Source organism: Crocodylus siamensis, chromosome 9 (genome assembly GCF_052110815.1).
Source record: "Crocodylus siamensis isolate JL-2025a chromosome 9, ASM5211081v1, whole genome shotgun sequence".
NCBI lineage: Eukaryota > Metazoa > Chordata > Crocodylia > Crocodylidae > Crocodylus > Crocodylus siamensis.
This window is the reverse complement of record NC_143403.1, coordinates 69,889,291-69,910,466: the sequence shown is the minus strand read 5'-3', so window position 1 is coordinate 69,910,466 and position 21,176 is coordinate 69,889,291. Positions and strand designations below refer to the sequence as shown.

The 21,176-nt window shown below is 55.3% G+C and overlaps 1 protein-coding gene and 1 long non-coding RNA gene across 3 annotated transcripts; both read right to left on the bottom strand.

Moving 5' to 3' along the window:
* Window positions 1-2,171: 2,171 nt before the first annotated feature.
* On the bottom strand, window positions 2,172-11,250 carry LOC149857844 (uncharacterized). 2 transcript variants are annotated; one of them, XR_016444162.1, is made up of 5 exons: window positions 11,165-11,250; window positions 9,719-9,864; window positions 9,158-9,261; window positions 7,903-8,180; window positions 2,172-2,935 (listed from the first exon to the last, which is right to left on the bottom strand). It is a non-coding gene; the product is annotated as an uncharacterized LOC149857844 (long non-coding RNA). The 2 variants fall into 2 exon arrangements; XR_016444163.1 differs by lacking the exon at window positions 11,165-11,250 and adding an exon at window positions 10,017-10,115.
* Window positions 11,251-15,411: 4,161 nt separating this feature from the next.
* SELPLG (selectin P ligand) lies at window positions 15,412-20,811 on the bottom strand. The gene is made up of 3 exons (XM_090062612.1): window positions 20,639-20,811; window positions 18,892-18,962; window positions 15,412-17,305 (listed from the first exon to the last, which is right to left on the bottom strand). The coding sequence occupies exons 2-3, from the start codon at window positions 18,950-18,952 to the stop codon at window positions 15,909-15,911; spliced, it is 1,458 nt and encodes a 485-aa protein (XP_089918738.1). The 5' UTR covers window positions 18,953-18,962; window positions 20,639-20,811; the 3' UTR covers window positions 15,412-15,908.
* Between the last annotated feature and the right edge of the window lie 365 nt (window positions 20,812-21,176).

Here is a 21,176-nt window from a genome sequence, read left to right as displayed (position 1 = left end):
ACCAGGCAAGCCGTCACGAGCCACTGGGTGGACAGACGCAGTCCAGACCAGGCATTATGATGCCGTTTTAGCTTGCGGCATGGGATGGCTCAGCTTTCTGACTCTGGGCAGGGCCTGACTGCTCTGGGGCTGCTTTGTAATTTAGCCCAGATGAAACGCGGGCGCCTCAGGTCCCTGGGCTCGGCGGGGCGCTCGGAAAGCCACACACGGCTCCAGTATGCAATTTGACAAACGGCAGCCCCGCTCCTCTTGTAATTTGCTTCTCTGGAAGCAGCTTTGCTGTGCCAGCAGATATCCAGCAAGGCCGCTTGCTGCAGAGCTGCGTGCAGCCGGTAGCAGCAGTGCCTGGCTGGGCTGCTGCCCTGCGTGTGCATACACGTACAGCCTGGACGCGGGGTAAATTTGCTCCCCTCCTCTCTTCATTTCCAATCCATCCCCTCCGTTCCCTTTCACAGCTGCTTTCTTGCACTGGCCGCTTCTGAAATGTCCCAAGTTCCCTTCCCTCTCCCCCCGCGCAGGATTAAACCCACATAACAGAAACCCAGGCTCATCCTCCAGCTGTGGATCAATGGCACTACACCACCCTGCATTGCTACGGAAATCACAAGCTTTGCACTTCGCAGCAACGCAACCGCATTTTACGTGTCCCCCTGCCCCAACCTGGAAAGAGCTGGTAGGCTCCAAGGGTACGGTGCTTTTGCTGCATAGCACAAGGCACAAAATCCCTGCATTTGTGGAAAGACTCAGTGTTTCCAAGGCTGCACGTGCAGTTTGCTACAGCTCCATCCTTGGCCTTCCTACAGAGGCTGCCGGGCCAAAAGGTTCTAGTTATTAGCATAACATAGCCCAGGCAGTGCTAAAACACGCAGCTTGGCCGGGCAGGAGGACCAACCAGTCCAGCAGGACTATTTCAGATTCAGATTTCAATACTACTTTCTTCTGCCACAAGCTCGAGACAGCAGCAACCAGAGAAGAATTCAACATGGCAAAAAAGGGCGAGTCCAGGCTTTCAACCTCATCCGGAGGGTAGCGGAAAGTTTACTCCTTGGAGATGCGCAGAAAAGGACATCTCTACTCCTGCTTTTTCCTTGGCCCTGCCTCCTCTGAAGTGCAAGTCAGAGGCAACAGGCCCGGCAGGACAGTTCTCAGGGCAGGAGGCTGAAGATGCCATCGGTTGTAAAACCCGACTTTGCATCGCTGGAGTTTTGCACGTCTCAGAGGTTGTCGCAGTGCCAGGAAGCGACAGGAGGTTTCTGTGAGAGGGAGAAAACCCTGGGACCGTCAAGAGCAATGAAACCTACCTCGCACGATGCTTTCTTTAACAGCAGCCGAAAGAGCCGCGTTCTCTGGAGGGCGAAAGCTTGCATTTCAGTACCAGGAACACCTGAGTTATATCACCACGGCCCCCGGACAGGTGTTACTGGGAGACCCCGGAGTCTCAATACTCCTCCCAGTAAAATGGGCATAAGATTACAGTCAAGGACTGCCCTCCGATTTGAGCAATTCTGCTCCTGCACAGGGGACTATCTTGCTGATAGGAATTCAGCAGAGCTCCCTTAGCAAGGCAGGAAATACCTTGCAAAATAGAGGTGAGCAGAGGACATTTTTTTCAGGCCCTGGGCTAATTCTCCCGGGAGAGTTGTAAGACTCATTGGCTACAATCTGGGAAACGCTCAGAGAGATCCTTGGACAAAAGAGCATGCGTGCAAAGCATTCGGGGCTGTACTGGAGCCGTCCTGGAAGATGCTTACTGTTGTCATCCAGCTGTTTACAAGACAAGCTCGATCAGCATGATTTTTCCTTCCTTCCCATAGCCGCCCCTGGCCTGCTTTACCTTCTTTGCCGTAGTCTAGTAGAAATGGAAATGCCTCTGCCCCTACACCCCCTGCATATGGGGTGGAGGGAGGGCTGCCTCCCACCTGAAAGAGTTGGTGCTGGTCTGCCGCAGTCCGCCTGCCACGATACCCCGCAAGGGTGGACACGGCTCTTTCGCCAGCGCAGGGGATGAACTGACCGGCTGTAGCAGACATCGCCGGTCAACACGCGGAGACAAGGCGTGCCGAGAAATGCTGCTCCCAACTAAAAGGCTGGTCTTGACATGAGTGTAGTGGTAGCCGTGTTGGTCTGAGACAAGAAAACGCACAAAAACCTAGAACTCTTGGTTCCAAAACGACACCTTTTATTAACCCCGCTGGGAAAGCGCCATATATCGTCCTTTTCTGCAAGCTTTCGGGATCAAAGTCCCTTTGTCAGGCTCTGGGAAAAGTACACATGGTCCAAGATGGTAAAAAGTCCCCTTGGGTAGAAAATAAACTTCATTTTTGCACAGAGGGGATTGTTGTACATGAGGATTTCACTCCACCCCCAGAAAACTGAAGGGGAGAATGGAAGTAGGGAGGGATATCTGATTTCCTGCCACTAGGCATGAGGCTGAGGGGCCTTTAATCTTGTTGATCAGCCTTCTCCTCTCCCCCGCACGTGGAAACAATCCCAGTTTACTTGGACACATGCACAGTGCTCAGTTCCCACCAGAAAAACCAGCCCGAGCTCCCACGTGCCACTCTGCAGCAGATCCCACCGACGGAGCCGAGACCCCAGCTCTCTCCCCAAGTCTGCTCCGATGATGAAGGCCAGGATGACGGCTCTTCGTGATTAATTCAAGAGGGCAACAGACGGACGGACCAAGCTCTCGGCTTTGGCGGCGCGGTGGGAAGGAGCGGGGTCTGGAGAGGCTCCGAGCATGACAGGATGAACGTTTAACAGCCATCCAACAAGCATCACCATATATAAGAACAGGATGGCAAGGCCAGGAGCAGCTCTTCACGTGGTGGGGGTGGAGGAAGGCAACTCCGAGCAGCGAGCGTCGAGTGTCCCTTAAGGGTGAGTGGGAAGAGGGGGAGAAAGCGATGAAGAGTCTGTGCAGGAAACAGAGATGCTGAAAGTGCCAAGGAAAAAAATACTGGTAAAATAGCACCACTGGGATCCCCCATGGGCACAAACCAGTCCAGCCCCTCCAAAGCCATGCCAGATTACACCAGCAGACGTCTGGCCCCGTGATTTTTAAGACTGTTTCTCTTCTAGTTTCTCACAGGGCCAGCCCATCGCGACTCCCTAAACACCAGCTCGGGCTCCCCTGCCCTGCTCCGGGGGCTCGGGCAGCTCCCTTGATGCAGGATCAGACACTTTAAAACGAGTCCCCCTCCGCTCACCGCATAAGGGATCCATGTGCAGGAGCACGCCTGCCAGGAAGCACACCCTTATCAGCAGGAAATCAAGGAGACGGGGCCCAGCTGGGAAAGCCAGCTGCGTTAGCATGGGTCCGCCGGCGGGGGCTAAGCATCCAGAAGGAATTAGGCCTGAATAAGCAGCTCAGGATTTGGCCCTTTGCTTTTAGATGCAGTGAAACCAACCCTGAAGCATTAACATGGCTGAACTCGGACCGAGAGGGCAGCGACTGGCTGTCAGAGTGACCCGTAAGGGAGAGGGTGCTTGTGGCCGAGCGACGCCTGGCCCGCTCCTGTTGGGGCAGGGACTATCCCGACCTTCAGAGGCAGATCAAGATGCCCACAGGAAGTGGGGAAAGTCCCTGGCCTGGAGCAGGAGGATGTGAACAGGCCAGGGGGGCAGAAAGTGAAACAGAGCCCAGTGTTTCTGGACTGGCGCTCCAGCTGTGTTTTGCAAGAGGTGCTTATAATCTTGTGGGGGGTCTAGGGATGTGATGGAGACACGCAGCCCAGCCCTGAAGACAAGGCATGGGGCAGGGATACGTCCCTGCAGAGGGGAAGTCCAGGAGATGGGCTCCAGCCTGAGCTTCGGTCCCTCCAACCAATGGACAGGAACCCACCTACGGTTTTGAAAAGGGCAGGGGGAGATGGAGTGAAACCCTTCTAGTCCCCTACGTACTTCTGCTGGAGAGAAAAGATGTGAAAGTTATACTGATGTTCACGTGCTGCCCACCCTCCAACTGGTAGATCTGAGAGCCCTCAGGTGCTGCGAGGTCATGGGAGCTCCCTTGCATGACCTGCCTCCGTCTGTACCACCCATGCAGCTGGCCCAATAACAGACATCAGCCTCTCGCTTCTCCCCGGGATCTCCGCAGCATCACCTCAACACCGCTCTTCCATTGTATCATTTAAGGGGCTGTTTAGATGGTGCTCACATTTGTCAAGGCAAATATAATTATGCCTTTGAATTCACAATACACCGGCTGAGAATTTAAAGCATCCCCAGAGAAGGACTCACTGCACTGGATATAGGAAACCCCAAATACCAGTAGCCACAGCCATAGAAATCAACAACAGCAAATAAATGCCCCCAAGATGAAGGTTGGATCCGGCTAAGAGCTAAGTGAAGCCCCAGGCTGGGGAGAGGGTGGTCTAGGTCAGGGCCATTCCCAAGGGAAGGGGCGGTCTGTGCAAAGGGCTACAACATGCCAACAAGGGGCATTAAGGGTCTCTCAGCAGAAAAGGTCATAAAATACAAGTGGCCTGATGACACCAAATGATGTGGCCAGGCAGGACTAGGCAGGGGGATAGTCAAGCACAGCAAAAAGTCGCTTGGAAGACCTTTTCCCATCACACTCCAGCAACCTCTGAACACAGAGCACTGGGACACCCTCCATACAGCCCAAGGGCCTCCCAATTAGCCTCCAACGCACTACTCAGCAGAAGTGAGGACGTGGCAGGCGAGCCAACAAAAGAGTCCATCCGGCCTGTACCAACAGAGGCTATTTAACAATCCCTTTTACAACAGAGGCTGGAGCCATGTTGGTCTAAGGACATGGGCAGACATGGTTCTTTGTATTTTCATGTTGTGTAATTTCCATTTCAAATGTCTGCCTATACGTCCTTAGGCCATCACGGCACAACCTATAGTCCGGAAACATGAAAGATATCAAGTTTTGCCATTTGAAATGGAAATTGCACAACATGAAAATACCCAAGGAACCTTTTACAAAAGAGCAAATATTCTTTGGAAACATTCCTCTCCCCCATGCATCATTGGGGACTTAAATAAAAAGAAAAACACAAACCTTCAGACACTGCAGCTTCAATAAAAGACTAGGCACAAATTTCTCAGCTATCTTTGGAAACAGGGCTCTTGTTGACTTGTGTTAAGTTTCAGGACTTCAGGGCTTAGCAAATTATAGTACATGCCATTTAAACTGATTCTAAAACAAGAAACCCTAAGACACATTCCTGGATCTCCAGCAACTGGCCTCCCTCTGATGTGCGTCTCCGCTGGAAACACTTTAGGACAAACCATCATCCAGAAGCGCATGCACCAAGGTGGATGCCTGTCATACAAAATAACGACAGCTCTCAGGGCTTTCATTACAAAGCCACGAGTGTTTCATGTGGGCAGAACAGGCCACATTTAAAAGTCTAGTGCAGATGAGGAACAGGGGTTTTAAAAGAGCCAAGAAATTCTGCAAAGGTGGAGGCAAGCTCACTTGTAACTGAGGTGGTGATGGGACATAGAGGAGTTTTTTTAGGAGATAGCTGAGCTGAGATGAGGGCCCATATCAAGAATGAAAGATCCAGATTCAGCAGCCATGGATGGCCCAGAACCAGAACCGCTCTTGTGAAATCTCTGCCCCACATGGTAGAAACCTCATGAAACAACCTAGGCTTTCAGCCCAAATGGCTTTTAAGAGGCAGTGGCTGGCTTTGGAGTGGCCCAGCAATGGTAATGCAAAACTCTAGCACTCTTGGTTTGGAGATGATGCCTTTTATTAGACCAACTAAGAAACCGCGAATAAAATGATCTTTTCCTTCAAGCTTTCAAGGAATCCATGTCTCCACCCAAGACAGGGACACCAGAGCTGGCATCTATAGCACAGGCTGGTACAGGACTGCAACTCACAGCCTGTCTTTCCCAAATCACAAACCTCTGCCAGTCAAGCTGCAAGAGGAGAAAAGGTCTCGACTCTGCATGGCAGTAGCAGAGTTTCTAGCCACTGTCCAAAAATGCCACCTGAGACAGGATAGACATCTCAAAAGGTCTTTCCTATTGCCTTGAATAGTAGCAAAGACATATAGCCTCCCACCCTAGCTACCGAGAAAGCTGGCTGTACCACAACAGGCAGAGGTGGAAGAGCTCAAAAGGGCGTCCAAAGAAGTTAGACCCCAGCTTGTCCCAGGAATAAACATAGAAGGATTCACAACCGACCAGGAGAGCAAGTCCCCGAGACCAGCACCTGGCCCTGCTCTGGTTTTATTCCAGTTTGCGAAGTCCGAGTGTGGCACAGGAACCAATTCTTGCAATGGGGAGAAAAAAAATCTCAGTCTGCAGATTCCTCCTGACCCGGGGCTTCAACTAACGAGAGAAAAGTTCTCATTTCCTCTGGCCACAGGCTAACCAGCTGCTGACTCATTTGTAAACATTTACATTCAACCAGGATAAAGCAAGAGGAGAGCGAGGTTTATTAGCCTCAGATGGAAAATATTTGAAGCGCAGCATGAATGTAAACACCCAGATCCTCAAATGTGATGTTCGACTCACAAGGCTGCCTTGCCAGCAACCTTTTCTAATGCCTCTGTCCTCTAGTCTGAAAACATCAGAAGTGGCCCTGCTAGATCCTAATGGACAGGCCACAGGCACTGGGTACTGCAAATATCTCCCTTAAAAAAAAAAGGATACTGATTTTTCCTCTTCTCTTTTGTTCAATGGGCTGGACCCTTGACGGGAGCCCGGCCCTCACCACAATTAAAGGACTTGCAGCCCCAAAAGCAGACAGCCCTGCCCTAAGGTTACCCACAGCCCAAACACTCCAGAGACGGCTGTGGTCTCTGATAGCTCATGTTGCTCTCAAGAGCCTGCTGCGGTCTCGACGAGCGCCACCCTCTGCTGTCTGCCTCCACGGCGGCTCAGCTCCGCGCATCCGAGCAAAGCCAAATGCAGCCGAGTTCCCAGCAGCGGGATGGGGTCTCAGGTGCTCTGATCTGCAAAGCATCTGTATAAGACTAGAGACCTGAAGAAGAATGCCTTGCATTCAACAGTTTGTCCAACTCTATCCCAGCTCTGCGGTTGGTCCAGTAAAAGAGGTCACCCAAGGAAACCTTTGCCTCATATACCAAATGAAGAATTTCCTCTCCAACAGACCCGCTAGCAATAGGCAGTTACAACAACTGAGTTTTGCTAGATGGGGCACTAGCTAAAAACCATCAACCCTCAACCTCCCACCTGTCCACAGGTAAACCAAGGACCACTGAGGTCTGGAGTCCAAGGGCCTTTGTACACGCCACGTTTTTTGCCCTTTGTTGTGCTGCAACTGCATGACTGTTTGCACGAGCAGGATTTCCAGACACTTTAGAAGTCTTTCTGGTGCATTAAACCTAAGCACAAAGCCTCATGCTTGGTTTTGTATTATACTTATTTAATGTATAGTACTATTATAAGATATCTCTCAGAACAGAACAGCACTTGGAGAAAAACTCACATCACTTCTATAAGCTATACGAACAGTAGCCCTCGGGTCTGCTGTGTGTCCCTCTGAGAAATAAAACCATCACATACTACTTTGCTTGCCCAACTGCTGTTCGGTCCCTGTTTTTAATGTATATGGGCTTTCCAGATGACGTGGATTTAAATAAAACTGTAGCAAACTTGCTAATGGATCTCTCTACCTCATGTATCTGATGGTTTCCTATGAGGCCACAGGCCTCAGAGATGCAGCTTGTAAAGCAGACAGATTTATCTTCTTGGCAGCCAGCATCTTAAAGGCAAAGCATGACATATAAAATTTCACTGCATTTTAAAAAAATTACGTGGTAAAGTTAACAGGGCTTTGGCTCCAGCTAAACAGCTGCAGCTGGTTCGGTTTGTGCCTTGGAATAAATCAACAAAAAATGCAGCGGGATTTAAGCTCCCAAACTCAGTCTAAATGGACACACAACTTACGTGTCGAGGTCCAGGGTCTCTTCTCCCACAACTCCAATGCCCACCCCTCCTTGCAGACACGGTGATCCCTCTGCCAGGCCCAGAGCCAAGAGGAGAACTGCATTGCCGCATGTTCGAACGCACGACACACTTCGTAGTCCTGGCACCTCTCGTAACATGCGTGAGCATCCTTGCAGACTGCTTCACCATTGGATGTTTCTGGGATGCAGGGTCTTTTGCCTGTGCCGAATCCTTTACGCTGAGTAGCTGCCCCAAGGGTTAAGTTCTTTGGACCACACCTGGAGCAAGGAAAGATAAAGATGCTGTCCAGCGAAAAAGTGCCCAAGATTAAGTGGGAGAACATGGACCCGCTCATAACAGACCAGGAACCTTTCCCGCAAAGAGAAGGCGTTTACTGCCCGGCGGGGTGAGGACACCTGGAAAGGTGCAGACAACCGCTGTGTTGTTACCAGGTGAGGTTGAGGCACCGCCATGGATTCAAGCCCTGAACACCCACCGTATTTCACAGACGGCTCCTTCCTGGCCCAGCAAACACCCCCCCGGCACCGCTCCTGTATTGACACCAAGGTGTGATTGGGAGCTGAGTTTCCATTCTCTCCCCGCATGGACCCACACCCTTTGGCAGCTCTCTCCCTTAATGGAAACCCACAACTGATTATGCCTCAAGGCCCAGCTGGGCTTTCCTTCCGCCCGCAAAACTCCCAGCGACGTCCGTGGACGCTCAGGCCACAAAAGTCATCATCTCCAGCACAAGTTTGGCCTGCGTGTGTGAAAGGAGCCATGATGACACGCACACACAAGCGCCAGGGACTTTCAGAGGGGTTCGACCTTGGGAACTTCTGCACCAAAATAACGCCGGCTCCCGGACAGAGCCTTTCCTTCGGAGATCTCACAGCACTCTGCAAAAGAGCAAGCCTTATTGCTGTTGAAACACAGGAAAATAAGGGCTTGTCCAACCCCCTGCTCAATGTAGGAGGTGTCTCCATCTCACCCATCCCAAGCATTTGTCCAGTTTGCACTTCAACACTCCCCCCCCCCCATTTTACAGAAGGGAAAATGGAGGCAGCAGAGACAGGAATGCCCCCCAGGGCTCCCAGTTCAGTGCTGCAACGTACAGTTTCCCAAAAGCAAAAGCTCCCAGTACTTGAGCAGCAGGAGTAAGGCCCACGTCCTCAAAGGTATGTCAGTGCCTCCCACCGGCTCCACCTCCGTGTGCTCCCAGGGGCTACAGGCCCATAGGCCCCGACTGACATACCAGTAAGAGGATAAGACCACACTCGGTTAGCCTTGCTGTAGCTCTTCTCCTTCTCCATCCCCTCCCCCTGCAGGGACTGCCGTGGCGTCTTGCTGACAGCAGACCTGGACAACCAGAAACATGTACACTCAGCCGCTCCATCCGTCACCGAGCAGCCCCCCACGTGGCACTTCCAGCCCTCCAGCTGGAAGTCCAGGACTCCAGGGCCAGGTTTTCTGAAGATCCCTCTTTTTTTTTTCTACATACCAGGGTTTACTCATTGGGACATTGAGAGCATGCGTGTGCTGTGCACTGGGACGCAGACACCTATATCTATCTATTTGGGTAGTGGGTGCAAAACAGAGCCAGGAAGAAGGATATACCCAGTTTGGGGTTCCCGGCTGGAAGCCAAAAATATTCCTAAATCTCCTTCCTATTTTTGCTCAGGGCTGCAGCTGTTCCACAGACAGACATCTCCGATTTGTATCACAGGCACAGACATCCCCCCCCACACACACACACACGGCAATTTCAGCTATGCACATGAAATCCAAATGTCTCCCCTCTTCATTCTTGACTAACCCTCGAGCGGTCTCTCTGCCGGGCGCTCAGAGCCGGGTGGCCCGAGACTCGGAGGCAAGTATCATTACAAACACTCGTCCTGGGGACAGGGGCTTCTTCCCTAGTGAGCCCTTTGGATCAAAAGCTTCCGTATTCTTTTCCACGACCTGGAAAACAAAGCACAAGCCCTGATTAGTTAACACTAAAATGGAGACATGTTGCTTAAATCTCAGGAATGAAAATAATCCAAGGAGCATAAGACTGTACACGAGGTGCATCTTGAGACGAAGACCTTATCTGCAGGAGCAGAATGACTTACGTCACAGCGCAGCTAACAATTATCCGCTGATTGGGCCCCATCTCCAGGATCTGAGTTTATCTAGGTGAATTTTTCTCCCAGCAAAAGGTGCCAGAGGTTGAAGGTCCTGCTGGATGACGATAAAACACGGAAGGCTGCTTTCATACAGAATATGGAACCAGGAGACCTGGACTCTGTCCCTGGATCTGCCAGAGGCTTTGGAAAACAAGTCAGGATCTGCCCTCCCCATCCTGAAGAAGAGCTGGGAGGAGATGGAAGGTGGAAGCTGATGAAGATGTGCCAAAGGTTTCTTTGAACAGCCTCAGTACAGAGCCAGCGCTGGCAATGCACACACTGTCCCACCACCATTCATTTCGGGCCCAAGCTGCACTGCAGGCCCCGCTTGCTAAAGGCGGAAGGAAAAGTCAATCTCTGGCTGTGCTGCTTAGAGCTCCCTCAAAGTGATAGCTCATGCTGATTGGGGTGGTTTTGGAGACACATGCCATTAGGAAATGAGAAGACATCTCTCCCTAACTTTTCATTTCACACTGGCCTCCACAACCCTGAGGTGGCACTGGTTTACTGTTTTAAACCAGTTTACCAATTTAAATTGGAGACTATTCGTTTAACACACCAAAAAGATTTTTAAGGCAGTGGGAAATCCCGATCGTGCAAACACAAACACAGTTGTGGCAGCATAAACAGGAAATCTCGTGGCGTGTACAAATGCCCAAAGGTTACGAGAAGCTCCAAACTGCATCCCGTCACCAACCCCCCCGCCAAAAAAAGTCACCTCTGCCGTCTTTGACCAGAGGACTCAGAAGCGGCAAAAACATCTATAAAAAAAGAGAGAATCTGTGAAGGAACCTGATGGCATGGTGGGTTTGTTTTTGGTTTTTTATTACTAGAGGGGCAATTCACAGTGGAGCTTCCACGCCTTGTTTCTGCACTTTGTGCTTTTCATTGTCTACATGGACTCCAAGTCCATCTTAAACACCACGGGTCTACTGCAGGAGACAACCACGGTGAGAGACACAAACAGGTTCCACACGGCTGGAGTTCCCACTTGGCCTCTTTTGTTCACCCTGTGCCACCCCCTGAAGCTCTATACAAAAGGAGGAGTCATGCCTGAATAACATACTACAAATAAGTAATATTGTTCAACTTACCAACATAGGCAAGCTTCCTCTCCCTGCATAAAACTGACCCACAGTAAACTTGGTATTTGTCCAAGGCAGCCAGTGACCTGGCCTAGTCTGGGAAATGCAACCAAGATGTGGCTTCTTCCATATCCAAGCATAAACTCTGCCCGGATAATAGCTGACCAAGGACATGCTGCAAACAGACTTATGTGTGACTTATATTATTGGCATTCATGTATCAGGCATCCAGAGCTCTCCGCTCTCCTCATTAGCCTTACTGGGGAATATTTTTTTAACACCCCACCCACTGCCTGGAGTTTCTCAACCATCAGAAAGCCGGAGATGTGGCACTGCTGGGACTGTGGGAAAGGCAACGTGTTATTTTTCCCCCTCCAGGCTGGCTAACGCATAGTTTCTCAGCCTGTGGTAGGCATACCCCTGGGGGTACACGAGACGCAGGCAGGGGGTATGCAGGTACCCCATCACTCTCCCTCTCTCACCCTCTTTTCCTCTCAAAACTATGGCAAAAATGTTGGTGCGCTGCGCCTTGCGTGGCACTTTACATTCCCCAGTAATAATTTGGCATGCCACACTTTGCATGGCACTGACTGAGTTCAGCTCTCCTAGCTTTGGGCAACATCACCTCAAGCCCAGATACTTACTTGAGTTGTGCCCCCCGGTGTAAAAGGTGGCACCCCTGCCCACCCCGGATCGGACATCTGTCATATCACGGCCTTATAGACACAGCCCTCCTTCCAACATACGGCACACACTAGTCTGTAAATAGAAAATCCCCTGGAAAATTGAGTATTGGGGTACTTAATACATTTTTCAGAAGTTAGGGGGTACTTGCTACTTAAAAGGTTGAGAAGCACTGGGCTAAAGGAAAGGAAACCACATCTGAGTCTCTCAGATCCTCCCATCGCTGCTCACAAGCAGTGGTCGCAGGGTGAGTGGTCGTGGGGGAGTGGATATGGAAGAATCCCTTCTGGACCAGATTTAGGACTGTTCCCATCTCCTGTGGTCTTTCCTTTGTGCAGTCAGTCTCACTGCCAGGACCATTTCTCTTGGCACTTTTCTGTCTCGAGTCCTTTCGTACCACCCCAACTATCCCCTTGCCACTGGCTTGCGGGTGTGCAGCAGAAGACCCCTGCAGTCAGCCGGCACGGTGCTGGTCCAGTGTGGAGAAGGGCTTTGGGTCATGCTGAGAGCGATGCAGGGGAAGTTTGGGAAGGACCTACTACCACTAAGCCCTGGTACTTCATTATGTTCCCACTGAAATCGCAGGGAGGAGGAGCAGGCCTTATGCACAGAAAGCCAAAGGGTTTGCATTCACACCCCCCTCCTTCAAGCACCCAAAGCTTGAAGCCATAAGCTACTTTCTGCCCAAGCAGGCCAAAGTTAAAGCAGCCCCGACGCTCCCCGTGGGGTGAGATCCCACCAGGAACGCAGAACCAAAGCACTGCACCACGTTGCAGAAATATTTACTGTTTAGCTAAGCAAGGAAGCAAAGCCAGCCTTTGCCTTGCAAAAACCGAGCCCGGGGAGCCCAGCTAAGCAGCCGGGAAGACAGGTGGGAGGACAGCGCCGATGTCGATGCGGAGCCCGGGGGAGGAAAGCCAGGTTGACTTGACACGAGGAGGTATTTTTTGGATGGGACTACCCATGCGCAGCCCAGGGAACGCCTTAATCCCTGCCACACCACTGCGGGGAGTTTCAAAGCTCTTTAAAAACGCATAGGTAGGAAACGTAGGTATTAATAATGCTGCCATTCCCGTATGGGCAGTATAGCCTAGGGAGCGCCGTCGTGCAGAGCTGCTCTGTTACGGAAATCAGTAGCCTGTTCTGTAGACTCACCTGCAGCTCAGCCCAGGAGTCGGTACAAAACCATAGTAGATGATCTATTTTAAAAAACAGATGGTGCAAGAGCACACCTACTCACATCCGCTAGTCGCCCCCCTGCTCGGCACAACAGACACGCGTTCGCGAGATGCTTTGTGGCGTGTGGATGCGTTAGGGACTCGGGGGCAAGTCGTTAGACACAGTGCACAGTGCTGGCCTTGTGTGAGATATGTCAGTGCTTTAAGAAATCACGCGACCCTGCACAAATTCATTTTTTCATGAAGTCAATAGGGGCCCTTGTTTCGACATCCTCCTGCTGGTTTCTCCGGCACCGCAGAAGACTCTCTCTATACATATAAGGGGTCTTCTGCCGGCTTGGCCTGGTGGCAGGAGCTTGATGCGAGCACAGGTTAAACATTTTGCAGCGGGCACATCTGGACTGGCTCATAACCTTGCCTAGCTACACGTGCTCCCTGTACCCTGAGAAAGCTGGGGGTTGTGCCCGCCAGCGGTTATGCTTTCTGCAAGCTCAGGGGTGCCCAGGGAAGTGCCGTTCGTTAGCGGGCGTGCAGACCGGTCGGCAGACGGCTGCCGACAGCGGGAGAGCCTGGCTTCTGGCTCCGAGGAAGGGGCCCTGGGGCAGAAAGGCCGTGCCCACGCGCAGTCCCGAAGGGCGCGCAGCCGTGCCGCGAGGGGGAAGGAGGTCTGGCGCAAGCTTGCGGGCTGGGTGAGTCGCAGCCCAGGCTCGGGGCTGTCCGTCTCGACAAGGAACCGAGCGCCGGCCTGCTCCCGGGACGCGGCTCCGTCCCCCGGAGAACCGCCCCATCTGCGTGCCAGCATCCCCGGGCCTGCATCCCTCTGCAAGGGGTGCTGCGCTGGGTCCCCGGGACACGGCCACCGAGGAGGGATGATTTGTGGGGCCGTGCCTTGGTGGTGCACGCCCCCTCGCGGCCACGGCGGGTTGTGTGCCACAAGCTCTCCGGGCCGGCTCCGTCCTGGCACGGGCCTGGACCACCACTGAGTGAGGTGGGACTAAAAGCTTGGGACTAGAGGGGGGGGAACTCCTCGATTTGCCTTTTGGAGGGGCCAAGGGGCATCATCACCCGGCAGCTGGTACCCCAGCACCGTCATCTCCCAGTTCTACCTGGAGGGGATGAGGGGGAAATTAAGTGACTTGGCCAAGGTCTCAGAGAGAATCAGTGGCAGAGCCGGCATCAGCCCTGGCGCTGCGGAGCCGCAGGTCAACGCCCCCCTCGCCAGCCTGTCCTTCAAGGTGCTTCGGAGAGGACAGAACCGGCTCCCCCCTCGCAACCCGGGGGCGCCTCGGCTGCAGCAGAAGCGGGCCCTTTGCAGACGAAGCTGGCGACGGTGTGGTTAGGTGCAACAGGCCGCTCCGGATGGGTGAACCGCAGAGAAGGCCGCACGAGGCTCAGCTACAGCAGCTGGCACTTCAGCGTGGGCCAGGCCAGCAGGATCAGGCCCACGCCAGCTACCACACCCGTGCGCAGAAGAGCCATTTCCTTTGCTGTTACTGCACCGGGGCGCAGTGAGTCAGCGCCCCAGCGAGCTGGGAGGCCAACGGCTGCCGAGTCTGCACGAGGAGAACGGGGAGTGGGTGGAAGAAACACCGCCGGCTCGAGTGCAAAGCCCTTATCTCGGAGGAAGCATCATGCCGCAGGCTGCAGAGCAAGGGCGCGCCACGGCGGAGGGTGCCGCGTGGAGGGGCGGCCCCCGGGCCCGTCGGTGCTAGCCGAGCCGGGAGCCTAGAGCGGGGACACGTCCCACAAATGGGAACCAGGAGCTGTGTGGTGGGAAGTGGGGGCCAGAGAAATGGCACTTGCAGGGGGCAAGATGCCAGGGAAAGGTCCAGGCCCCGGCCTGCCAGTCATTGCCCTGGGCGCCCGGCTGCAAAGCGGCACCGGGATTGCAGAGCCCGGTGCAATAATTGCCGGTGCAACTATCTGTGCGAGGCTGCCAGGAGGGAGCTACGCCTGGCGTGTCTGCCGGAGGAGGGAAGAGAGCTGGGGCCACTGAGGACCATCTCCCGTGGGCTGGGACAGAGGTCCCCGAGGCCCAGTGCCCGGTCTTCAAGGAGGCCTGGTGTCAGCCAGCCAGCCAGCATCCCTGCGGAGGGGCAAGCAGCCTCAACCCCCCCGGGACACGCGCAGGCTCCCAGCCCCATCCTGCAGAGCAGCTCTGCTTTCATTTCTGCTGCTCCATCCCAAGGCTTCCTCGCAGCCCCGGGCTCTCTTCCGCTCCCGCTCTGTGGCAAGAGCAGGATGGAGAACTGAAATTTCAAAATGAAGATGCGAGCCGGCTCCGTGCAGCTCCCTCCCGGCCCCCGGCTGCACTTCGCCTGGATGCGCGACTACCCGCCCCGGCCTCGCGGAAGAGACGTGGCTGCAAACACACACGGCTTGAGAGAGTGGAGTTTAATGGCATTCATTTCAGGAAAGGAGCAAAAACAGTCCCCTCTCCTCTGTCCACTAGTGTAAATTAAAGCAGTGCCCAGAGTCCGAGCCAGATCGCCGGCTGGTGGAGACGCGTGCGACGGGCCGTGCTAGTGGAGACCGGCGCAGGGTCACCTCTTTGCAAAGAGGCACCCGCAGGGCAAGAGGCTCTGGACCCCCCAGCCCGGCATTAGGCCAAGGCCAGAGGGCGACCCCCTGTCCCCAAACACCGTTGGTCCCTAGCACATGCTTATTGCTGAAGGCTTCGATCTTGCAGGCTGCCAAGCAGAGCACGCTCGGTTCTTCGCCAGACTGGGTCCTATCCTGGCTAGAGACGGTGCCCTCCGCACTCACAGATGCACGGGACAGCCGTACGGCACGGGGGCTGGCGAGCGAGCGGCCAGCCAGGACACTGCTTCAAAGAGAGCATTGCCAGGGACTCGGAGTATCCGGGACTCCTCGAGCCGGCGGCCGCGTCCCTAATGGTCCGGCAAGAAGCTGCTCAGCGTCAGGTTGTCTCCCTCCGCCTCCGAGCAGTTGTCTGGGAACCTCCTCATCCTCCGCGCGGGGACGGGTCTCCCTCCGTTGGCCCCCTGCTCGCCGTCGGGCAGCAGGGACGAGATGCACACCATCTCCGTGTTGCTGTGCCGCAGCCTCTGGTAGGCGTGCTTCTGGCGCCACAGCATGGTGGCCAGGACGACCGCGCAGACGATGAAGGTGGCGGCGACGAAGGCTAGGATGAGGATGCCCAGCAGGCATTTCTCCATCAGCTCCTCCGTCGGGCTGTGTGACATCTCCACGGCAGCCTGTGTCGTGCCGAAGCCCCCTGCCCTGAAGGTGGGGTGGGAAGAGCCGGGCTCCCCCTCCGCCACGAGGTCCGACGGCTCAGTCGTGTCCGTGTCGTCCACGGGAGCCTCCGTGGAGACGCTTGCCCGAGCGCCGGGCGGCAAAGTGGAGGTCTCCTTCTTGCTCTTCTTTCCCCCCAGCACGGCAGCAGAGCCGTTCCCCTCGCTCGCCGTGCTGGCAGAAAGCGTGGCCTCCGCCACGAGGTCCAACGGCTCAGTCGTGTCCGTGTCGTGCATGGGAGCCTCCGTGGAGACGCTTGCCCGAGCGCCGGGCAGCAAAGTGGAGGTCTCCTTCTTGCTCTTCTTTCCCCCCAGCACGGCAGCAGAGCCGTTCCCCTCGCTCGCCGTGCTGGCAGAAAGCGTGGCCTCCGCCACGAGGTCCGACGGCTCAGTCGCGTCCGCGTCGTCCACGGGAGCCTCCATGGCGACGGTCGGGGTGCTTGTCTGCAGGGCAAGTGGCAAAGCAGACGAGGTTTCCTTCTGCCCCTTGCTTGCCCCCAGCACGGCAGCAGAGCCGCTCGCCGGGCTGGCGGAAAGCGTGGTCTCCGCTTCCCCAGGGCCGTGGGTGGAGGTCTGGAGCGTGGGGGCCGCCGTCGAGGGCCTGGTGCGTGCCGCGTCGGGGCCTCCCACGGAGACGATTTGGGGCCCAGTAACAGAGGACGCCTCGGTGGCTTTGTCGCAGTGGGGACAGTTTAGCAGCTGGGGAGCCGGGCTGTCTGCTTCGGGAGAGGAGCTCCCCACTGTTGTGGAAAAAGCCACAGCGAGGGGCGTGGCGGAGGCGGTGGCCTTGGCAGTCGGGCTGGACGGCTCCTCGCCGGCTTGCCTCTTCCTGCGCAGCAACGACGGGAGGTGGCCGCCACGCTCCCCCGCCGCTCTCCAAACCCAGTGGCCTTGCCTGGCCGGCGGGGAGCGCCCCCCGGCAGGAAACCAGCCCTCGCGGTCGTCGCTCAGACGGTCTGCCGCCCGAGAGTTACCTGCCTCCAGGCTGGACAGCCCCAGCAGGACAGAGACGCCCACGAGAGCCACGTACCCTAGAAGGAGAAAACAGAGAGACCAGATTGACGTCCCCGGTAGCCTAGGAGGAAGAAAACCGTCCCCTGTTTGGTCAGGACCGTCGACCGAAAGAGCTGCGGGGATGCCAGAGATGCTGATCGAAGCGTCTGGCGCGGGCCGTGGACGCCCCCGGGGACCACGCCTGAACGAAGGCTTGGGTCGGGGACGGCAGTGCCTCGCTCAGCCTGAAATCCTTCGGGCCCAAAGTTGGGGGGGTGGAAGTGGTGGAAGTGGGCCTGGAGAGCTGCCCCGTCCGCACCACCCCGGACCGCGCCCACCCTGTGCGCGCGGGGCACAGCAAACCCTGCCCCGCGCCGTCTCGCCCCGTGCCGCGACGGGTGGGGGTGTCAGAGCCGCCGGGTGCCTTTGCTCGAAGGGTTGAGCAAGACCCGGAGCTCCACCCCGAGCGTGTGCAGGATGAAGCAAACCACAAAGGCTGGGGCCGCTCAGCCCCGGGTCCCGCCCAAGGCCGAGGCGGTGCACAGGCAGGCAGGCGCTGAGCAAAGTCGTGGGGGGGCGAAACTCAGCACCTACGACCTGGAGCCCAGAGGAACAGTGATTTTGCCCCTTTCCTCAAGGATGCACGTGGCACCCCAGCTTAGAAAGACCCCGCACAAAGGCCACGCCGGGTCTGAGGCTCCCCGTGGGTGCTGGTGCTAGAGGAGAGATCGAATCACCGCCGGGATGGAGACACCCAGGAGCCCCCAGTCACAGCTCGCCCGGGCCAGCCCCAACGGAGACCCTGCGGCTATGTCCTCCTCTCTCTCGGGGATCCAGCTTGCAATAAAAGACATTTTTTTTTTTGCAAAAATCTTGTTGGTCCAATACAAGATCTCATCTCTACTACGAGCCCCCATTGCCTTCTCTGCTCTCTCAAGCATTCAGGTTAAGCCAAGCACGCCGCGGGCTCCTTGTTAGGACAGACGGTCGAATGCAGGGAGAGGAGGGACGTGCACCTGGATGGCGAAGAATTAGCTTAAAAGGAAACGAAGTATTGTTTAAAAACGTTTTGCTTTCTAAAACTAACTTATTTAAAATTAATTTTGAAATGATGGCCACCAGTGGTAAGGCCCATAATCATTCATTTTTAAAAAAATAGTATTCAAAGCAGTGCACATCGGCTACTGAAGTTGCAAGAAAGCCCGAACGCTGAAGGAGCAGCGGTCGCTGGCTCATCTGGAACCAGAGGTTGTCGAAGTGCTTAATTGCATTTCTGAGAGGCCCGACCTAGTCTGCAGGTGCAGGAAGAGTATGTTTTTTCATCTAGTTCAGTTCGATGCGTGGCCCGTTCAGCACCGGGAAACCGAGGGGAGGTCAAAAAAGCAAGAAAGCTCGTTTTCCGTTTCCAAGTTGTAAATAAAAGTGAAGCGTGAACGGGTGATCTCTACTAGTTTGAAAATCTTGAAGGACACGATGACCCAAAACATGACGTTCCAGTCTCTCCCTACTGATAACACTTCCTTCATGGGATAAATTACTTGGTTTTAAATGAGGTACATGTTTTGCAAAATTATTTTCTTTGCCCGCTGTATGTATGCAACAATTAAAACACAGTCTCACTTACCTAACAAAAGCAAGTTAAAGCATTTGTTCTTCTGTTTTTTAAGTCGACTTCTAGGCTCCATCTGAATACACCTGGGTACAATCAAAAGAGGGGAAAAAACGGAAATTATCCCATAAATGAGATACCACTTTTAAAACTGAAAACTAAGCAAACCTTAAGTCTTAAAAAAAAGTGTGTCAAACAGTGCAATTGTGCAAACAAACACACAGATATTGCGCATCCCCTTCGTTACCCAAAAGAAGCACCAAAACGATGCGGTTCAATCTTTCTTTAGGAAAAGACTTGCAGATGCAAAACACAGATTACAACTGCATCAGGATGTCCAGCCGGGTGGTTTATATACCATGATGCAACCTAGCTGTTTCAATAGCTTTGATTTCAATCACTCACTCTTGCTCCCCAAAATTATTTTTGGAGAACACGATAAGCGACTCGGGACGTTTGCCCAGGGATCTCTTCCTGCCCGAGACGACAGAACCGCGGCAGTCGCAGCGAAACGTATTTGTTGAGACAGGAAGGGGAAGAGAGGAGGGAGACCATCACGCCCTGCAGAGCGGGGACTCGCGGGTCCTGTGCCCCGGGCGAGCGTCCTGGCGCACACAACCTGGAAAGCTGCTGCAAAACAGACCGACTGTGTGGCTCCTCCATCCCTGCCGCTGGATTTCTGCGGCAGACATTGAACCAAACCGAATCGAGGGGGACCCGTGGGGTCTCCTGGCAGCGCGTCCCACGATCTCGCAGCATCCTTCCAGCGCTCGCTGCAACCGGGGCGTGCTACCCCCACCTCGCGGCGACCAAGCCCACCCCCTCTCCTTTCCAAATCAGGCTACAGTAGGAGCCCTGCTCTCCAAGGCAAAGGGGCCCGCGTCCCCACGGGCATCTCGAGCCCGCTTCTCATGGGGCTCGAGCTACACGAGGCTGACGGCCCAGCCTTAGCTGCCTGTGTTTGGAGGAGGGACTCCACCAGAGAGAGGATCGGGCTGCAGGAAGCGGGGAACAAAAGACCGGGGTGGGGTGGGACAAGGTGAAGAAAGCAAATGGCTTTAAATCACGAGGACGCCACGCGTGTCCTTGGCCAAAAAAATTCAGTGGTGATGAATCCTTCCGGCCTCGTAGCGAGGACCGGGTGGCTCCTCTGCTGCTTCTAGAGCGAGATATAGAAAGCTCCCGTGCTGCGCAGGAGCCCGGGCCGGGCGCACGGCCCTCGGGCATCGTGTCCCACCATCCCTCTGCGGGGACGGACACCCGCGCCAAAGCTCTCCACGTGCGTGGAGCTCCCCGGCGGAAAAGCCGGCTTCCCCCGTGGCTAGGGCACTCGGGGTCCGGAGACCTGGGGTCTAGCCCGGTTCTGCCAGCCGCCTGCTCCGGTTTCTGCATAAAGATACCGGGCCCAGGTAAGGCATTTCCCCAGCTCCAAAAGCTAGGACGACGGCACGTACCCACCTCCGATACCGCTCCCCGAGAGCTACACGTAAAAGCGGTGCTAGGGCTAAATGCCTCGCCGCCGGGAGTCAGACAAGGATCCAGAGTCCCAGCGATCCAGCGTGCGCAGAGATCATCCCGGCAGGTCCAGAATCAGTCTGAGTTTGGACCCCACGGGGTTGGACCCCACGCACTCGCTTGCACGGCCCCCCAGGGGACGGGGCCCTCAATGGACACGATCGTGCGGACTCGGGAAGCGTCTCCTGGGCAGGCCTGACCTCATGCCCTCCCCGAGACCTGCCTCCCCGGCTCCCGAATGGCTTACCCTGGGCTTGGGAGGTCTCCCGAGGCTCTCTGCACAGCTGAGGCCGGTCTTCACTCGCAGGCGTCCAGTTCTGTTGGCTTCGAAGGGGAGGAAGATATCCCTTAGCACCGCGTCAGCTCGGGCTGGAACGAGAAGTGCCCCGCGCGGTCCCGGCTGGCTCTGTGCTACCTGCAACACAGGCAGGAAATCTCCTGTCGCTGCAAGAGGCGAAGGCGGAAGAGAAGTTGTGGTCTGGAGGGTCCACGTGATGCTGCTCCCTTGGAGAGCGCGTCACCACCAGGCGAGCGCCGCGGGGGCATGGGGCAGAGCGACGGGAAACGTTGCGACAGGAGTCCCCCCGGCTGCAGAGCGAAGCGAAGGGGGCACCCCAGAGATTGCTCCTGAGCGGGCTCGGAGAACAAGGAGCCGGCGGGCAGGCAGCTCCAGTGCCCACAACAGCCCCTCACTCCCCCTTAGCGCGCTCGAGGCGCTCACAGCCCTTAGTGCCAGGTCGAGCGCACACAGTGCGCGCCCTCCGTGCCTCGCCATTGACTGGTAT